The 16,664-nt window shown below is 54.7% G+C and overlaps 2 protein-coding genes across 5 annotated transcripts in view; both read left to right on the top strand.

Moving 5' to 3' along the window:
- Nucleotides 1-592: 592 nt before the first annotated feature.
- On the top strand, nucleotides 593-8,926 carry NLE1 (notchless homolog 1). Of its 3 annotated transcripts, none has more exons than XM_074845120.1 (13): nucleotides 593-678; nucleotides 1,270-1,413; nucleotides 1,500-1,717; nucleotides 1,826-1,905; nucleotides 2,208-2,284; nucleotides 3,653-3,750; nucleotides 5,213-5,405; nucleotides 5,833-5,968; nucleotides 6,357-6,403; nucleotides 6,557-6,759; nucleotides 7,674-7,833; nucleotides 7,922-7,992; nucleotides 8,673-8,926. In XM_074845120.1, exons 1-13 carry the CDS (start codon nucleotides 676-678, stop codon nucleotides 8,683-8,685), a joined length of 1,443 nt encoding a protein of 480 aa, XP_074701221.1. In that variant the 5' UTR covers nucleotides 593-675; the 3' UTR covers nucleotides 8,686-8,926. The 3 variants fall into 3 exon arrangements, with proteins under 3 accessions (XP_074701221.1, XP_074701219.1, XP_074701220.1); XM_074845118.1 differs by lacking the exon at nucleotides 8,673-8,926 and adding an exon at nucleotides 8,105-8,651; XM_074845119.1 differs by lacking the exons at nucleotides 593-678; nucleotides 8,673-8,926 and adding exons at nucleotides 1,006-1,040; nucleotides 8,105-8,651.
- A 6,392-nt stretch (nucleotides 8,927-15,318) lies between these two features.
- Nucleotides 15,319-16,664, top strand: part of ULK2 (unc-51 like autophagy activating kinase 2) — a 41,376-nt gene continuing 40,030 nt past the window's right edge. The window contains exon 1 of one of the 2 annotated variants that reach the window (XM_074844809.1): nucleotides 15,319-16,084. In XM_074844809.1, the coding sequence (XP_074700910.1) occupies nucleotides 15,992-16,084 (93 nt within the window). In that variant the 5' untranslated portion in view covers nucleotides 15,319-15,991. Of the gene's footprint in view, nucleotides 16,085-16,145; nucleotides 16,662-16,664 lie in introns of those variants that run through there. The other variant, XM_074844810.1, reaches the window with a different exon arrangement.

Here is a 16,664-nt window from a genome sequence, read left to right on the forward strand (position 1 = left end):
GTGTGGGAAAGCTAAATCTTCATGGCAACGCTTATTTTTCCACCTTGGCAGGATCCAAACTAACCAGCTGAGCGTGTTTAGGGATTACAGGCCCCAGGTTTGAGTACAAATACTGCTCAGGGCTGTGCTTCCTTTGGCTGCAGCGCTGCCTGGGGTGGATGTGGCCAGAGCGAGGGCAAGAGGCTCAGCTCAGCTTATCTTGAGTTGGCTCTGCAGTAAATACCTGTAGTGCTGCAGCTCCTGGAGACTGATAAGAAAAATACCCATTAAAAAAAGAAGGGAGAAATCTCTGCCAGGCTCCACCTTGTTTGCAGGGTCTCTCTGAGGGGACAGCAGTGTGCCGGGGGCTGCTGTGGGCTGGCCAGGGCTGTGTGGGGCAACTTCTCAAAGCTGCTTCACTTGGATGGTGGCCAACGGGTAAAGCAAGGCTTGGTTGCTTTGGACTCACGTGGCAGTTTTTCTCTCCATAAGCAGTGTTTAGATGTGATGGAGCGTTGCTCTCTGAGGTTGTGGATGTCTGACGCTCACCGTGGTTGTTACTAGTTTGTGCTGGAGGGGAGGGGTGGCATTAAATTTCTCTCTGTTACAGATTTGCGTGGCAGATTTGAGTCTTCCTTAGTGCAGGATCTCCCTCAACTCCCTGCCTCCTGTCAAGCCCAACGAGCCAGTGTTTATATGGTGAATAAACCACATTTGATTGCAGCCCCATCCCCTCTCTCCTTTACCCCGAAGGGTTTACACACATGGCAAGTGGGCAGGCTGTGGCGGTGGAATAATTTTTTATTGGAATGGCATATTTGGGATGTTTTTTCCTGGTTTTGCTGCTTCGTATTTTAGAAACGCAATAAAAACCACCTGTGTGGCCTCGACCCCCCCTTCCCTGTCCCCGGGTCGGAACGCGCCCACCGCAGCCTCGAACCCGCGGCCCCACGGCGCTGTCCCCCCGCCGGCCGCCAGGGGGCAGCAGCGCCGCGCCCGGCGCCTCCCGCCCCGCAGGAGCCGCTTCCGGGTCACGCGGGCGGCGCGGGCACGTGGCCGCGGTGAGCGGGACCGGGGGGAGCGGGGCCGGGGCCGCGCGTAGAGGGGTGGGGGCGCTCAGGGGCCTCCCGACCCCCCCGGGCTCCTCTGTAGGGCTTCTCCTGTGGGGTCCCGCTCCCTGGGGGGTGTTTCTCCCTTCCCACGGGGTCCACGCCGGGTCCTCCTTGTCCCCCACGCGGGTGGGTGCTGTGGGGCGGGGGGATCCTCGCCCCTGAGCCCGCGCTCCCGCAGAACATGTCGCTGGACGAGGACGTGCAGCGGCTCCTGATCCAGTTCCGGGATGAGGCGGGGGAGTCCCTGGGCTCCCCCTTCGACGTCCCGGTCACCATCACCCCGGACAAGCTGCAGCTGGTCTGCAACGCCCTCCTGCAGAAGGTGAGACACCCCCGGCGCTCCCCCGGCACCCCCCGAGCCCGACCCGGGGCCGCCCCTTGCTACCCCTCCGGGCTTTTCTCCCCCAGGATGAGCCGGTGCCTCTGGCCTTCTTCGTCCACGATGCCGAAATTGTGGCGTCGCTGGAGAAGACCTTGGCGGGGCAGAGCGTGGAGACGGAGAAGGTCCTGGACATCATCTACCAGCCGCAGGCGGTGTTCAGAGTGCGGGCGGTGACCCGCTGCACCAGCTCCTTGGAGGGACACACCGAGGCCGTCATCTCTGTGGCCTTCAGCCCCACGGGAAAGTACGAGGGTCTGGCTGCGGGTGGGGAGCTCGGGACGAGGCAGCGGCCGCTGTCCCCCCGCCTTCCGCGGGGACACCGCGCTGAGCCGGGCTCTTTGTTCTCTCGCAGGTACCTGGCGAGCGGCTCTGGAGACACCACTGTCCGCTTCTGGGACCTCAGCACGGAGACGCCGCAGTTCACTGCCAAAGGTGGGTGCGGGGGTGTCCTGGGGGGGCAGCTCCTGACCCTCCTCTGTCAGGGACCCCCTGTCTGCTCGGGGGGACAAACAGAGCAGAGCCCGGGTGCTGCCTGAGCCATGTAGGCAGGGGCTGCGGCTCAGGGAGGGAGCAGCTCTCGTTTGACTAACGTAGTAGAGGAAGAGGGTCTGGCCAGGAGGAACGTGGAGGGTTCCCCCAACCTCCAGTCCTGCCTCAGAGTGGCTGCGTGCTGGGACACCAGGGACGGACAGTCTCAGCTCTCCACTCATGCCCGCTCGTGCTCTCTCTGCCAGGTCATCGTCACTGGGTGCTCAGCATCGCCTGGTCACCCGACGGCAAGAAGCTGGCCTCGGGCTGCAAGAACAGCCAGGTACGTGTGGGCTCCGCGCTCCCTCGGCACGGGGCCGAGTTGGCTCTGTGGGAGCGTGGAAACCCTCTGCAGCCTCGTTCTGAACTGAAATGAAACCTGGTAAAGGGGCTGTGGGGGTTTAGGGGTGAAGACTTGTTTTTTCTGGGGCGTGAGGCGTGTATCCAGTTGTTTTGAGCGGGATTCCCTTCTCCCCAGAGCATCTTTGCGTGTGGATGCGTTGCAGTAGTTGCGATGGGCGGCTCTCAGTTCTGTGCTGGGCCGGGCTGCGGCTCTGTCGCCTTTGCAGACCTCTTGCTGCTGAGTCCTGCTGTCTTGTGGCAGACGCTTTTCCTTCAGCGCAGGAAAGAGTCCAGGCTTTGGACGTGGGCCTTGGCAGACGGCTCTGTCACGAGGGAAGTGTCTGGAGCAAGAAAGGGTATCGCCCAGCCAAGGCAGGGTTGCTGTTTGCATGACCCAGACGTGCAACAGCAGCCTGTTTCGCAGTGCTCCGGCTCAGACACAGCCACATTCCCTCTTACAGGAACGTGAAGGGGGCCCTGCCCTGGCTGTGGGGCAAAACGTGTGCCCTTAAGATGTGCACAGAAACGCCTGGAAAAGCAGGAGCACTTGTGGGCAATTAGAAGTGAGTCCGCAAGGTGCTGAGCTGCAGAGGGGCAGTTGCTTGCTCTGAGCTTCGAACGGTCTGGAGCAGTGAGAGTGGCCAGAGCTGCTCAGAGCTGCTGTCCCGCGCTTGGTTCTGAGCAGCTGCTCCGTCAGACCGCTGTGATACCATCCCCAAGGAAATAGGCCAGGCCAGGGTGGCTCTGCCTTGGTTTGGTGCTGTTCTGGCTTTACTCTAACCCAGGGAGCCGCTTGTCCTCTGTTTCACTGTTTCTCACAGGTTCTTAAGTAGGAGATGACTAATGCCTTGGCTCTTTGGATGAACATTTATATAGAGAGGGAAAAAACAAGAGAAAACCAGCATGTGTCCCACCCACAGAATCCGATAATAAGTAGCATTTAGCGCGCTCTGGCTTTCATCGCGCTCTGAAAACATTCACTAACTCCCTGGCACAGGATGTCAAAGGCTTAGGCTGGCTTTTTGGGGACCTGTATCACATTTAGGTTGAGGCAGATATTTTTGTAGCAGCAGCGTTTTAGGCAGAGAGGAGGGTGATCAGGTCTCATTCTTTGAGATATCAGCTGATTGCTGCAGGGATCTGAAAAGGCATCCAGCCCTCCTGCCCCCGTCTCTTTCTGCTTCCTGCTTCTGCCAGTGTAAATGCGACACCAAGGACGTTTATGCTTTCTAAATGGAGCCCGAACGTCCCTGGGATTCACATGATGTGTGTGGCCTGACGCGACCCTCTTGCATTCTCTCTTGGACAGATATTTCTCTGGGACCCAGCCACCGGCAATCAGATCGGCCGGGTGCTCGCTGGCCACTCCAAATGGATCACGTGTCTGTGCTGGGAACCGCTCCACATGTAAGTGAAGGGCCAGCCCAGCCCTTCCCCTTTACTCGTGCAGAAAGGAGCAGCCTGACCTGAAGGGCACTGCTCCTGTTTGCCTTTCACCTGTTACAGGGCGCAGAGGGGGGTACGTGCACATCCCCGGGGGGGCTGGGAGAAGCGCATCTAGTGAGGAGCGAGGAGTCCCAGCCGCTGCTCACAGTCCCCGTCCGGTTGCTGGGGAAGTCGCTGTCAGGCTGTGCCCCTTTTCCCCTGTATGAAAAACACCTGCCTATGGAAAACAATGCTTTTCATGGTGCTGGACAAACATTTGATGTTCTCCTCCCCAGCATGCTGAGCTGGGAGCAGGAAAGCCTGTCCGCGTGGTGCCCGAGCTCAGGCTCTGCAGAACACTCCCTCTCTGCTCTCCGGCATCCTGGTTTGCCTCTGTTGTCCTGTTTATTTATCATGAGGGCTGATTAACTGCAATCCCCTTATCCCTTCGATCAGCTCAAGCTCTGTCTGGGACAGATGGGTGGAGGGGGTCAGTTGTAGCCAATAATCCAAGACATTACAGAAATAAATAAATTAAAAGAGCCCCTTCTGAGCAGAGCCCTGCAAATTGAATTTGCCAGTAGGAAACTCTGGCTATTTGCAAATAATTAACTGGATTAGCAAAAACTGATTATAAAGGAGGATGAAGAAATGGCTAGGAGGAAGATGACCCTGCCAGGGCTCCAATTCTCTGTCTCCAGCCAGCTGCGCTCCCTGCTCCGTTCCTGCGCAACAGGAGGGGCTGTGCTCTTCCTCACTCCTGCTGGTGCCAGGGACCACTCTCTCACATTAGAACCACGCTGATTTATAAAGATGTTGTGCAGAGCACAGAAGGCTGTGGCTCCCTGTCCTTGCTGGGTTGTGGCCAGCTGCTTCCAGATGTGTTAATTTGCCCCTATGAGCCACGTGGGTGGATGTTGCTGCTTTCAGCGCTCTGTGTCCGCAGGCCGACATGGGTCCTGCTGGGGGGGAAGCGTGGCGTGGGCAGGGGAGCGATCAACACGCTGGCGTTGCTGCCAGTCTGCGCTGCCTGCGTAAGGCAAACTGAGCCCCCTGCCCAGGGCTCTCCCCAGCCAGTGCCCAGGGAAGGTGCTAGTTTGTGATCTCCTCATTAGCCAGTGGGTTAAAGCTGCCTTCAGCAAAAACAAGGTCATTGCCAGGAGGTGAGGTGCCAGGTTTATGCTGGGTTGATGCCTCCAGCATGCAGCCCAAGAGCTGGTTTTGGAGGGAAGCATCTGTCTGCCTCACCCCTGCCTTGTGGGATCTTGTTCTCCGTAGGTCAGTGCTCTGCCCCTGCCTGACCTCTCTCTGATCTTAAGCCAAAAGAGAAAGTTGTCTTTCATGGACTTCTGGGCTCGTGAATCCTCTGGGGCTGATGAGAGAAGAGCTTGGTGGATTTGTTCTGTGTGCTGTGCAAATGGATTCGATCATCTTTTTTGCCCAGAAACCCAGAGTGCCGCTACCTGGCGAGTGCCTCTAAGGATGGCAGCATCCGCATCTGGGACACGCTGATGGGCAGGTGTGACAAAATCCTCACAAGCCACACGCAGTCGGTGACGTGTGTGAAGTGGGGCGGCGATGGCTTGCTCTACTCCTCCTCCCAGGACAGGACCATCAAAGTCTGGAGGAGCCAAGACGTAAGTGAGGCGGGCAACCCTAGGGCTGCTGGCGAAGGGGGTTGGACACGCTGTGTTGTAGCTTTGTCTGCTCTTCCTGGCACAGATTGTGCCCTGGAAAATGGAGGTGCAGTGGGGGTACTGCATCCTCTTGACCTGGCAGAGCCTGTTGCTTAACACTGTTAGGAAGGGGTAGCTGTTGTGCAGTGTTTTCATCCCTAAAAGCATAAAATGGACACACTCCTGGAACAACCTGTCCTGGTGAGTTCCTTGCAAGGCCCTGCAGGAAACCAGTCCCTGAAGCTCAATGGTGTCGTTTCTTCCCTGCTAAGCCTAGCTGCAGGGTTTGGAAAGTTTAGGCTTGGCCTCTGCAGTGCAGTGGGTTTGGTGGGTCCTGCGCAGTCTGGCTCTGTCCTGCCCGTCCCTCTCTAAGTCGTTTTGTTCCCAGGGGGTCCTGTGCCGCACCTTGCAGGGCCACGCTCACTGGGTGAACACCATGGCCCTTAGCACTGACTACGTTCTCCGCACCGGTGCCTTCGAACCTGCTGAAGCCACCATCAACCCACAGGATGTGAGCGGCTCCTGTAAGTGCAGCACCTGCGTTGTAGACTGGGGGAGGCAGTGGAGAGGGTAGTGAGGAGACCTGATGTTTCTTCTTAATGCTGCTACGAGCCAAAGCAGTCTTGAGTACTGCGAGCAGGTCCTGTGCCAGTGTCGGTCACACTGGCAGCCACGATCTTCCTTGCCCATGCACAGGGTCAAGCAGTCTGGGGGATGGGAAGGCCACTCTGTTTTCAAGGGCTTTTGCTCCTGTTACTGCCCTTAGGAAAGGGAAAGTGGGTGAGGAGTCACAGATGCGCCTGCTTGGCCCACAGAGCCAGGATTGGAATGGGCATCACAGGGTTATCAAGTTTCCTTTCACTTAAGAATTGCAAATCTCCTTTTCTTCTCCTCTCCCTTTCCCTCTTTCAGTGGCAGAACTGAAGGACAAGGCACAGCAGAGGTATGACCAAGTCAGGGTAAGTCCCCTTTGTCCGTGCTGTGGTTTGTAACACTAGTACTGGTGGAAGCAGTAGTTGAGCACAGTTGGCTGTTGATCCCAATGGTGGTGTGCTTCCGAGCTCTCCACTCCTGCCTTGTACAAGACTTGGGCTCTTTCATCCCTTTCTCAGGGCCAGGAACCAGAAAGGCTCGTCTCAGGGTCAGATGACTTCACACTGTTTCTTTGGAGACCAGCAGAAGACAAGAAGCCGCTGGAGAGAATGACGGGCCACCAGGCATTGATTAACCAAGTCCTCTTCTCGCCAGACACCCGGATAATAGCTAGTGCTTCCTTTGACAAGTCCATAAAGCTCTGGGATGGTAGGACAGGAAAGTGAGTTGGTTTGTTGGGTTACAGACGTGTGGTGCTCATGTGGGGTCTGTGTGTGATGCCCAGGTTACGCAGAGATGGGCCCTGATGTCATTGCCAGCCGCTCCCTGGTGTGTTCAACATCTCTCTAGCCTGAACTCATGAAAAGTAATTCTGCTGCCTCTGTCTCTCTGCCCTTGGGAAGGCCCTTGTCTGGCTCTTGTTGTGTTACAGGGTCTGTGCTTGGGTGGGTGTGGGCAGCCCTGCTGTCACCCAGCCACAGCTCTGCCTGCTGCAGGGCCGGCTCTCCGAGGCAGGTGCAGCTGCAGTGGGATGGGATGTTCCTCTCGGCCGATCTCCTGAAGACGGGTGCGTTGCACACTGTAAACTGACCCATTTTAAACGGTTCCTGTGCCAGAGGACAGCTTGTTCTGGACGATGCAAATTCTTGTAGTTACAAGTGGTGCTGTTGGTGTTTGGATGCTCCTGTAGTCCAGCTTTTAACCTTCAGCTAGAGTATTGGTGAGCTCTCTGGGGCAGCAGTCCTTCCCTATAAATCTGCCTTTACGCTGATGAGCTTGGATTTCCTGTCAGTAATTTTAACGGTCCTTCTAAATCCAGGCTGCTCGGCCAGAGAGAGGAAGGACCCGTCTGCACAGTAAGGCTGTAGTGTTGCCTGCTGGATGAGGGTTTCTTGGCAGAGGAGTTGAGATGAAGAGCCGTCCTCTAGAAGGCTCTGAGCCCATCTGGGAGGGTTTTTAGACAGACTGAACCACCTATGGACTGTGTAGTAATTGACTGCCTTGGGCGTGCTGGGCATCCCGTGACTCTGCTTGCTCACAGGTGGAGAAGAAACATGAAGGCTGGGCAAGGGCGGGTTTGGAACAAACCCAGCTGCCTGCTCCTCTAACAGCTTCTTCATTCCTCTTCTGCACCAGGTACCTGACGTCGCTGAGAGGGCACGTTTCGGCTGTGTATCAGATAGCCTGGTCAGCCGACAGCCGCTTGCTGGTGAGCGGGAGCAGTGACAGCACGCTGAAGGTCTGGGATGCCAAGATGAAGAAACTGGCCATCGATCTTCCTGGCCATGCAGACGAGGTGAGGTGTCTGGTTGAGCCGAGGGGTTTGAGAGAGACAGGAATGACAACCCCTCCCAGCAGAGATAACTATCTTTCCCTAATGCTAGGTGTATGCAACGGATTGGAGCCCAGACGGACAGAGGGTAGCGAGCGGAGGGAAGGATAAGTGTTTGCGGATGTAAGTACCTGCTGTGTGTCCATAGAGGATGTTGTTGCTACTCCACGTGTCCCTCAGAGCTGCAGTCTCCTTGGAGAGACCTGCATGGTTAGGGCATGATCTCTCCTTGCAGAGAGCACAGCGCTGGGCCAAATTCCAGCCTGGAGACTTGACCTCCCTCAGGGCAGGAACTGCTGCTGTCCCCTGGGAGATGACTAGAAAGCAGAGTCCCTCCAGCTGAGCAGGCAGTGGTGAAATTTGACTCGGATGTTTTGGCTCCTGGAGAGAAGGAACAGTTGTACCATTCGGTCAGACCCTTCCTTTCTCACTTTCCTCCGTCTCCCAGTTACGCAGACAGACAAATTCCCATGAGCTGGTTGCCATTTGACCATGGCTGATGACCTTCTTGCCTGTGATAGTGGTGAGACACTGGCACAGGTTGCCCAGAGAAGCTGTGGCTGCCCCCTCCCTGGAAGGGTCCAAGGCCAGGTTTGGGCTTTGGGCAACCTGGGCTAGTGGAAGGTGGCCCTGCCCGTGGCGAGGTGGGAAGTAGATGATCTTTAAGGTCCCTTCCAACCCAAACCATTCTACGGTAAGGAACCAGGCCCCCCCCGCTGTGCTGCTCTCGTACGGTGACTGCTGGGGCGTGTGGCAGCGCTGGTGCCAGATCACAGGGGTGCAGCAGCTCTTTCCGTTTGCAGATGGCGTCGGTAGGAGCAGCGACACGACGCTGCCAGTCCCGTCCCACACTGGCCTGCCCTTGGCGCAGTCTGCCTGGGAGATCTGCGAGGTGATGGACGACAGAGGCTGACCTGAGACGACTCCCTGTTCCTGTTGGCTGCTCTCCCTCATGGACTCTTTCCTTATATTTAAGGAAATTTTAATTCTAGTTCTTAAGAGCTGTGCTTTGCAGGATGGTTTTCTCTGAGCATTACAGGAGGAATATCTCATCTGCCTCCATCTCAACTGACTTTTTCTCGAAATTTCAGCTTTACAAGTAGCCTGCCACCTTGGAAGGGGCAAGTGAAGGGTGGGGATGGCTCATGCCCTTTCTTGCTATGTGAAGAATCCTGCAGAGAAAGGCTTTTAGTGGGAACAGAAAGGGTTGTCCTTGTGTGACCTTCACAGAGGGAGAGAGAAGGGGGAAAATTCAGCACATCGTTACATTGCAGAATTGTGCTCGGCTGCATGCCTGGGACAAAGATCTGCTGAGAATAAGGTCTTGGGGCTTCTCGTTATTCCAGTAAGTTTTTGCCTTTTCACTCAGCCCATTTGCCTGTGGACTGTGCCAAGCATTATCTGTTAGTGATCCTCCACATCCACAGCAGGTAACTCGTTTGCTCATCCGTTCAGGGTGCAACAGGCACGGACTTCAAACGACTGAGAGAGCTGTGCTGAGCTTTCAGGTCTCAGTGGCTCTTGGAAATGGGGAAATGAGGCACTTGTGCCTCTTAACAGGGGAGAGAGAGTGCCCACTTCCCATCCACTGCTGGCCTGGGCGGGAGCAGGAAGGAAGGGAGAGGGAAGGGGAAGAATGGAAGCAGTTTTGGGTGGTGTTTGTCCCTTGCCCTGGATACATGCTGACAGCAGGGCTGGGACTGTCGCAGTAAATGGCAAAACTTCCATTGCACAGAGTTGGCTCCCTCTGGAATTTCTCAAGTGCATTTACTTGCCCAGTTGGTGAGAGGGATTCACACTGTCAGTTATGTATTTATAAGCTTGCTCATGAGTCTTTTTATAAGTCAATTCAGGCTTCCAACAATCATGAGGTGAATAGACCTGGATTTAGTGTTTATTTCCAGGATGCTTACCAAACAGTGAAAATCAAGATGTGATTATTAAGGAGTAGAAATTTTATTGTTGGAATTAATTCCAGCAAGTTAGCATGAAGGCCAAAACATTCTCCATAGCCCTCACGCTACAGTTGCTACTCGGTGATGACTACAACTCAGAACAGGAGTTTGGGTCACAGATGCTTCCCAGCTGCAGAAGATGCATTTTAGGACTTTATTCCTGCTGGCAGGATTGCTTTGGAGAATTAAGAGGGGATGGTGCAGTCATGGCCATTTGCTTGTCTGCAAGTGTTCAGGTGAGCAAAGGGCTGGAACAAAGGGTTAAATCTTTAATATGACTGGGAACACAAATTGTGGTTCCTGTTGTTAGTATCTCTTTCTACCAGCCAAGTCAGCAGGCTCTATCTTCATGGGATCTTTTGGGAAGAACTCAATATCCTGTACCTGCTCTTTCATTAACATGCTTCCTCCAGTTGGTTCTTGCTGATGATGAAGGCCACGTTGTGTCCATCTGCATAAACAAAACCTTTTGTAATTCACTGAGGTAAATGTTATGGGACAGGCTGTTTTAAAATTGTAGCTGATAATTCTGCCTCCCCAGACCACCATGCTATTGGGAAGGAGAGGAGCGCACGTGCAGCTGGTGGCTCTCTGGGAATGGCTGAGAAACCTGCTGGTTTGCAAGTGTTTTGGGCTGCCTGTGCTAAAGGAAACAATTGACCTTTGGGAGTTCAGCTCTGGGTGCCCAGGTTTGACTCGCTGAAAGCGGCAGCTTCTGCAGCTCCTGGTAGTACATGGCTCTGAAGGAAGAAGCATCATTCTCTGCTTCCTCTCCTAAAGTGCTGCACGGGGTCACTGTGCCGTTAATCCACGGTGTGTTTTGTGTTAGAAGTGGAGATGTATCAGAGCTGGGGGAAGTGATCCTGCCTGCTGGGACTGGCTTGGCCCTGCGTGTGTGTACCTGTACCTAAAGCACTTCCTTGTCCCCTGATTTCCAAACCAAAGCAATGGCTGTGCCCTCTGGCTGTGCTCCTAACCTAGGCCATCCCTTCAGGCTCTGCTGCTGGGATACTGATCACCCAACAGAGCCTGGTTAAAACCCACCTTCCTAATGCTGGAGCAAAAAGGTTTTCCAAAGCAAAGTGAGACCTCTTGAAGGGCCTTGCAACTAAGTTTACACCAAAATAAGCTATCTTGGCCCTAATCTTTCTTTGGCCTGATAGCAGGCAGATTTTGAACCACACTATGCGATCGGTTTGCACGCAGACCAAATTGTATTCTCCTATCTAAGCAGCTGCTACTATTTTTATCATTCATACAGTACCAGCCTTCATGCATACCAAGTGCTGGCCCCGTTCCAGCTGTATTTCTAAGCAATCCCGTAACACTCCTCCCAGTTTTATTTGAATGCAGCATTTCCCGGGCCTTGCTCTGCAGTCTCCTGCCTGCTCTCGTGCACTGGGGAAGAGCTGCTGCCCTTTGCTTCAGAGGTGGCTCCTTTTTGGCAGGAGGCGAAGTAAGCATGTAACCTCCTTCACTCTGCTGGTGATGGTGATGTGAGCTTTAATTAGCTAATTTTTAGAATTGCAGATGCAAATTTGGGACGATGGTGTTATTAATGGGGAAGACACTACTTTTTGTTAAAGGACAAATCTAGAAGGTAGGCTGGAGCTTTCTGATTGCTTTTCTGGGAACTGCATTGCTAACCTTACAAAAAACCTACTGAAACTTCTGAACTTTTCCAGTGCTGTGTGATAGGAATCTCAGTTTCTGCTGCTGTGTTTCAATCCAGTTTATCCCGAGTTACTTGTTCAGTGTACCACACAGGTATGCCTACCACAAGGGGGTATTCTTTACTGGTAATATAAGAATAATTTTAAGCATATCCAGAAACTGTTTGTCCCATGGAGCCCTTTGACACTTTCTCATTTAAAAGCTGTGATAAACTCAGCTGATGCCACCATAATTTTTGTTACAAATCCCCAATGGGAGGACAGTGATGATAAGGACTGGGAAGAATGACAGTCCTCTGAGAAAGGTTTATCTGTCTAATAAATGCTTGGGTATGATGGAGGAGGGAAGGAAGGGGAGAAGAAAATGGTAAGAACACCTAATGAAGCAGATCAATTGGGATAGTGCTGAGATGAGCAGGACAGTGCCAGACTCCTGCCTTTGGGGGCTGGTTTAGATAAGTGAGGCCTTAGCATCCTTATGAAAACTATTCTTGGGGCTGCGTGTTCTTACCCATGCAGGAGGGCTGGCCAGGTGGCATACGTGTGCTGCCTGGGTCCTTGGAGCTGGACGTTCATGTTCTGCTCAACTTGGATCATCTCTTGATTATTTTCCCAGATTAGTAATTTAATTTCCATGTTCGTGTTTATAGCCTGGGGAGACATACAAGAAAAATCTTTCATTGGACAGGAAGAAAATCTTCATTCATTGTTCTGCATGAACATTAGGAAAAGCAGTCTTTCTGCTTTTCTTTGGGCCAGCCCAGGCACCATTCAGGTGATGTGTTACCTCAGAAAGGACTGCATTTTGGTGGTATGGCAGAAAAGGGCATTGGCGCTTTTTAAGATGAAATGTATTCTGGAAACTCAGGACAGTGATTTCTGTATTCTGGGGAGCTGGTATGAAATGAAAGCATACTTCTGTGTACTCAGTCAAGCAACCTGGAAGGTGCTGATTCCTTCCACGATCTGTTGCTCTTGTGATCATGAGTCCTGACTCACATCTGAGGGACTAATTTGGCAGTGCAGCTGGGAGAGAGCCACAAATCCATCCCCAGTGCTGTTACTTGTTTTCTTAACTCTGACCCTGTAAATCGGTGGTCCTTGCTGAGCTGTAGGTGGACGATGGTCTGTCAGTGGGCTGCAGCTCTTGCACAGTATGATGTTAAAAACAAACGAGGGGCACAGTGCTCTGTACTTTTGAAGGATCACTGTGGTCAATTAGACATGGTACTGGTGCCCACTGCCCGGCCATGCTTTTTGAGCACGCTGGGTATTTTATTTGTCCTGCCGTGTGGCTTGTCAGAGCAGAACAGTGCATCCCTCCCAAGTGCTGCAGGGCTGCTACCTCCTGCCAGTGCTAAATGGCGAATATCTGTGTGTATTCCTTGGGCGAGGGAGGAGCAGCACCAGCCCCATGGGGTTATCCTGTATTGCTCTCCCAGCATCTCTAGTGATGAGGCTTGGGTGAATTCAGTCCATTCTGTCTCTGATCTCTTTCAGCGGCGAAGGCAAGTGAAGGTGCTGTTTGTAAATAGGTTTATTGTAGTCTGCCGGTGCTGGAAATATTGACACCTAGAAACTCTCCCAGATGCTAATCAAGGACCCAGCTCAAATGAGTGACCTGCATGCAAATCCTGCAGCCCTTCATCCAGCTGTTTTTCAGACCTCAGTCCTTCAGATCCCGTTCGAACCCCAGTGCGACGTGCAGCTTGTTTAGTTATTCTGGTCAAACCTCCCCGCTGCTCCTGGCTGTTTTGTCCTTGCTGTGCTGAAACAAACCTGCTCGAGGGCTCCAGCCCCATTACGAGGACAAAAGGACATCAGACGTGCTGCTACTGAAGGGAAATGTGTCTCAGTTTTGAAGTGTAATGCAGAATGGATGGCTTAGAAATTCCTGAAGTGGCTTTCTCTGTTCAAAAGGCATCTTTCTGGATTATTTTTTTTTTTAGCTTCCCTAAAATGTAGCTTGTGACATTGACTTTGAGGTGAGGATATATGCTGATACTGAGAGGATTAATACTGAATGTGAGAATCAGTGCATGGCAATAAACAGCCAATTCTCAGGGAAATTATTTTCTGAATCAGAATATTTAACACATTGAGCCTTGTGAGCTTTTTCCTGGTTTTAAAGGGGCACTGTGAACGCATACTAGAAAGTGTCTGTGTTACAACCAACACATTAATTTATTATTAACTTGGAATATTTTTACATCTCGTTTATTCCTTCCACGAGGGTGTTCTGAGCCGCTAAAATTACTTGGTCAGCTTCAGTTTATCAGTTTTGTTAGGGTAGTACCATGAATGGGTTTTGGATGGAAGCTCAGAACTTCAGAAAAATAAAGGGGGGATTCAGTGTTGTGGGGTCTTAAAGCCCTTTGGTTCTCTTTGGTACAAGACAGATGTCTTGGGATTCCTCTGATGTCTCCATATAACGTCTAGATCTTAAAATGTCCTTCATAAACCTGTCAATATTCCCTTAACAATTTATTGCTGAGTATTTTTTTAATCCAAATGTGTTGTCTTTGGAGAAGACTAGCAGTGGGGGTTTTGACGTGACACACAGCTCCGGTAGAGCTTAGTTTTGAGCACCAGAAAGCAAAGGGAGATTAGTGAAGAATAGGGAGAGGACCAGCCGTGTATCTCTGCTCAGGCTCTATTTTGACCTAGCAGCGCTGAAAGCGACCCTTTATCACGTGAGAGAAGGCGCAGGGCACTGTGTGGGCTCGGAGCTCTGCCCCGCGCGATCCCGATGCGCGCCTTGTGTCGACTGTAACTTTGATGGAGGGTTGATCGCTGCTGCTGCGGTGTCAGAGGGGGTCCGGGGCAGATGGGGATATCGGGGAGGCCTGAAACAGCCCCGGGATGTGGAGGTGGTGTGATGGGGAACAGGGACAGAGAGGAAGGGGAAGAGAGCAGCGAGGAATGGAAAGCAAAGGAAAGGAGCGTAGTTATGTAGATCTGGAGGTGAAGGTCAAAGGCTCCATGTGACTGGTGTGAGGTGGCTGGCTGGGGTTTTTTTTAATGTTTGTACGTGTTGCTGTAAACAGCCCCGGGGCTGATCTAAAAGTGCTGGGTGGCAGAGGCTGTAAATTACAGACGTTGTTCTCCTTATAAAGAGAGCGAGCAACTTGAAGTGTCGTTGGCTTAGAGCATTTTGCATGCTTGTTCCTCCATTGCTTCTCCGTTGATTTAAGTTCCTTGTATTAGGTTTGATGTCTCGCTAACGGCGCAGGGACAGCGCTGAGAGACCCTGGAGGAGCTGGGGAAGCAGCGGGGCAGGGCAGGATGATCCCATACCTGCCTGCCCGCCTCTGGCTGCTGCCTGACTGGCCCCGTCTCGCTGTGCTGAGGGCAGCTGGCCCTCCCGCCTCTCCTGGTGGCCCCTCAACTTTGTCCTCCCGGGCAGGTGGGCCTGAGGTGGCCAAGAAAATGGCTGAAGTGTGAAATACAGTGAGTGTTAAAAGCGAGAGCGAGGTGTGGGGGGGCTTGAGTTTGGCCTGTCAGCCCAGCTCCGGGGTGAGGACAGGGGCTTGGTCCCCGGGGCCTGGGTCGCCGCCCTCCCTGAGGGGACGGTAGGGAGCGATCCCAGGAGCCGCGGCGGGGGCGGGGGGTGCGCGGGGCCGGGGGGGCCGGGCCTGGGCCCCGCTGAGGGGCTCGGCGGGGCCGGGGCGGGGCGCGCTGCCGCGGAGAGGGCGGCGGAGGGACCCCGCCTCGCGCTCCCGCCGGGTTAAACGGGGTGAGGCACTCTTTGGCCGCCGGCGGAAGCAGCTGAGCGCTGGGGCCTGCGCGATGCGGCCTATAAATGCGTTGGGTGGCGCGGAGGTCCGGGCAGTCGGAGCCGGGGCTGGACGGGCGCGGAGAGGCGAGGACGAGCGGCGGGAGCCTCGGGAGGCGGTGGCGGCCTCGGGAGGCGGTGGCGGCCTGAGAGACCCCCGCCTGCACCCTCGTTGCTTCCTCCTTTCCCGCGGGGGGGTGCGGCGGCGACAGCGACAGCCACCCCCGCAGCCGCGGGCCGCGCCTCCCCCCGCCCTGCTGGATGTTCTGGGGTTCGGTCCCTGAGGGGGGCCGCGGCGCCGGCAGCTCCCGCTGTGGAGGGGCCATGGGGGCGGGCAGCGGCCGGGCGCGGAGCCCCTTTCCCCGCTGAGCAGGCCCCTCATCCCGGCGCCGATGCCGCGCTGTCCCCTCACACCCGGCCCCTGAGAGATTTGCCCCCCACCCCAACCCAACCCCTTCCCCGCCTTGCCCTCCCCATGCCAGACGGAGCCCGTCGTCTCGGAGACGCCTTGCAGCAGCCCCGCCGGCCCGGGGGTCTGCGGCTGCCCCCGCGGTATGAGAGGAGCTGCCCCCGCCGCCGGGGGCAGCCAGGAGAGGGGCAGGCTCCCACCCCGCCGCCGGTTGCCGTGAGGCGGCTGTAGCTGCCTCGGCTGGAGGAAGAGCCCCTTTGTTTTCCCTCCCTCCCTCCTTCCTTCCCGGGGCTTCATGCCCCGCTGAGGGATGATGGAGGTGGTGGGGGACTTTGAGTACAGCAAGAAGGACCTGATAGGACACGGAGCCTTTGCCGTGGTCTTCAAAGGTCGCCACCGCAAGGTAAACAGCGATGGGCTTCGCCCGCGGCCGGAGCGGGGCTGGTTACACAAGCCCTGGCCGGGGCAGGGGCCGGGGTCGCTCCGTGGGGCTGCAGCCGTCAGCAGCCGCTGCCGGTGGGTGACAGCGGGGGCGGGGTGTCCTCTGGGGAGTTTTGGTGTGATTTGGGTGTTTGGGGAGGAAAAAAAAAAAAAAGCAAGCAAGCTGCGGGGTGGGCTGAGGTACCGGGGCGGGGGCGGCGGGGCCCGGGGCTGGGCCTGCGCCCCGGGCAGCCCCGGCGGCCGGCCTGTCGCTGCTGCTGCGGCCCGAGAGCCGAGCCGCCGGCTCCCGGCCTCCATAAACCCTTTCTTTTTTTTTTTTTTTTCTCCTCCCCTAAAAAACCATCCACCTATCTGCGTTCCCACCTCTCCTCTCTGCTGTTTGGTAGCTCCCGAACATAACGGCGAGTGGAGAGTTGCAGCTGTATGGGAGGCTGAGCCCTTTGTTTGTCAGGAGGGTCATGTTTATCTCGCTGGATAACGAGGGATCTAATGGAAAATTGTCTCCTTTGGGATTGGCTGAAGATTTCTTAAATTCAGAGGTG

Source organism: Strix aluco, chromosome 19, assembly GCF_031877795.1.
Source record: "Strix aluco isolate bStrAlu1 chromosome 19, bStrAlu1.hap1, whole genome shotgun sequence".
NCBI classification, from domain to species: Eukaryota; Metazoa; Chordata; class Aves; order Strigiformes; family Strigidae; genus Strix; species Strix aluco.

What these genes read in the sequence shown, in the direction of transcription:
- NLE1 (XM_074845118.1), top strand. An exon ending in GCCGCAGTTCACTGCCAAAG is followed by an intron (nt 1,906 to 2,207) that starts GTGGGTGCGGGG and finishes TCTCTCTGCCAG; the next exon opens with GTCATCGTCACTGGGTGCTC. An exon ending in AAGGATAAGTGTTTGCGGAT is followed by an intron (nt 7,993 to 8,104) that starts GTAAGTACCTGC and finishes CTCTCCTTGCAG; the next exon opens with AGAGCACAGCGCTGGGCCAA.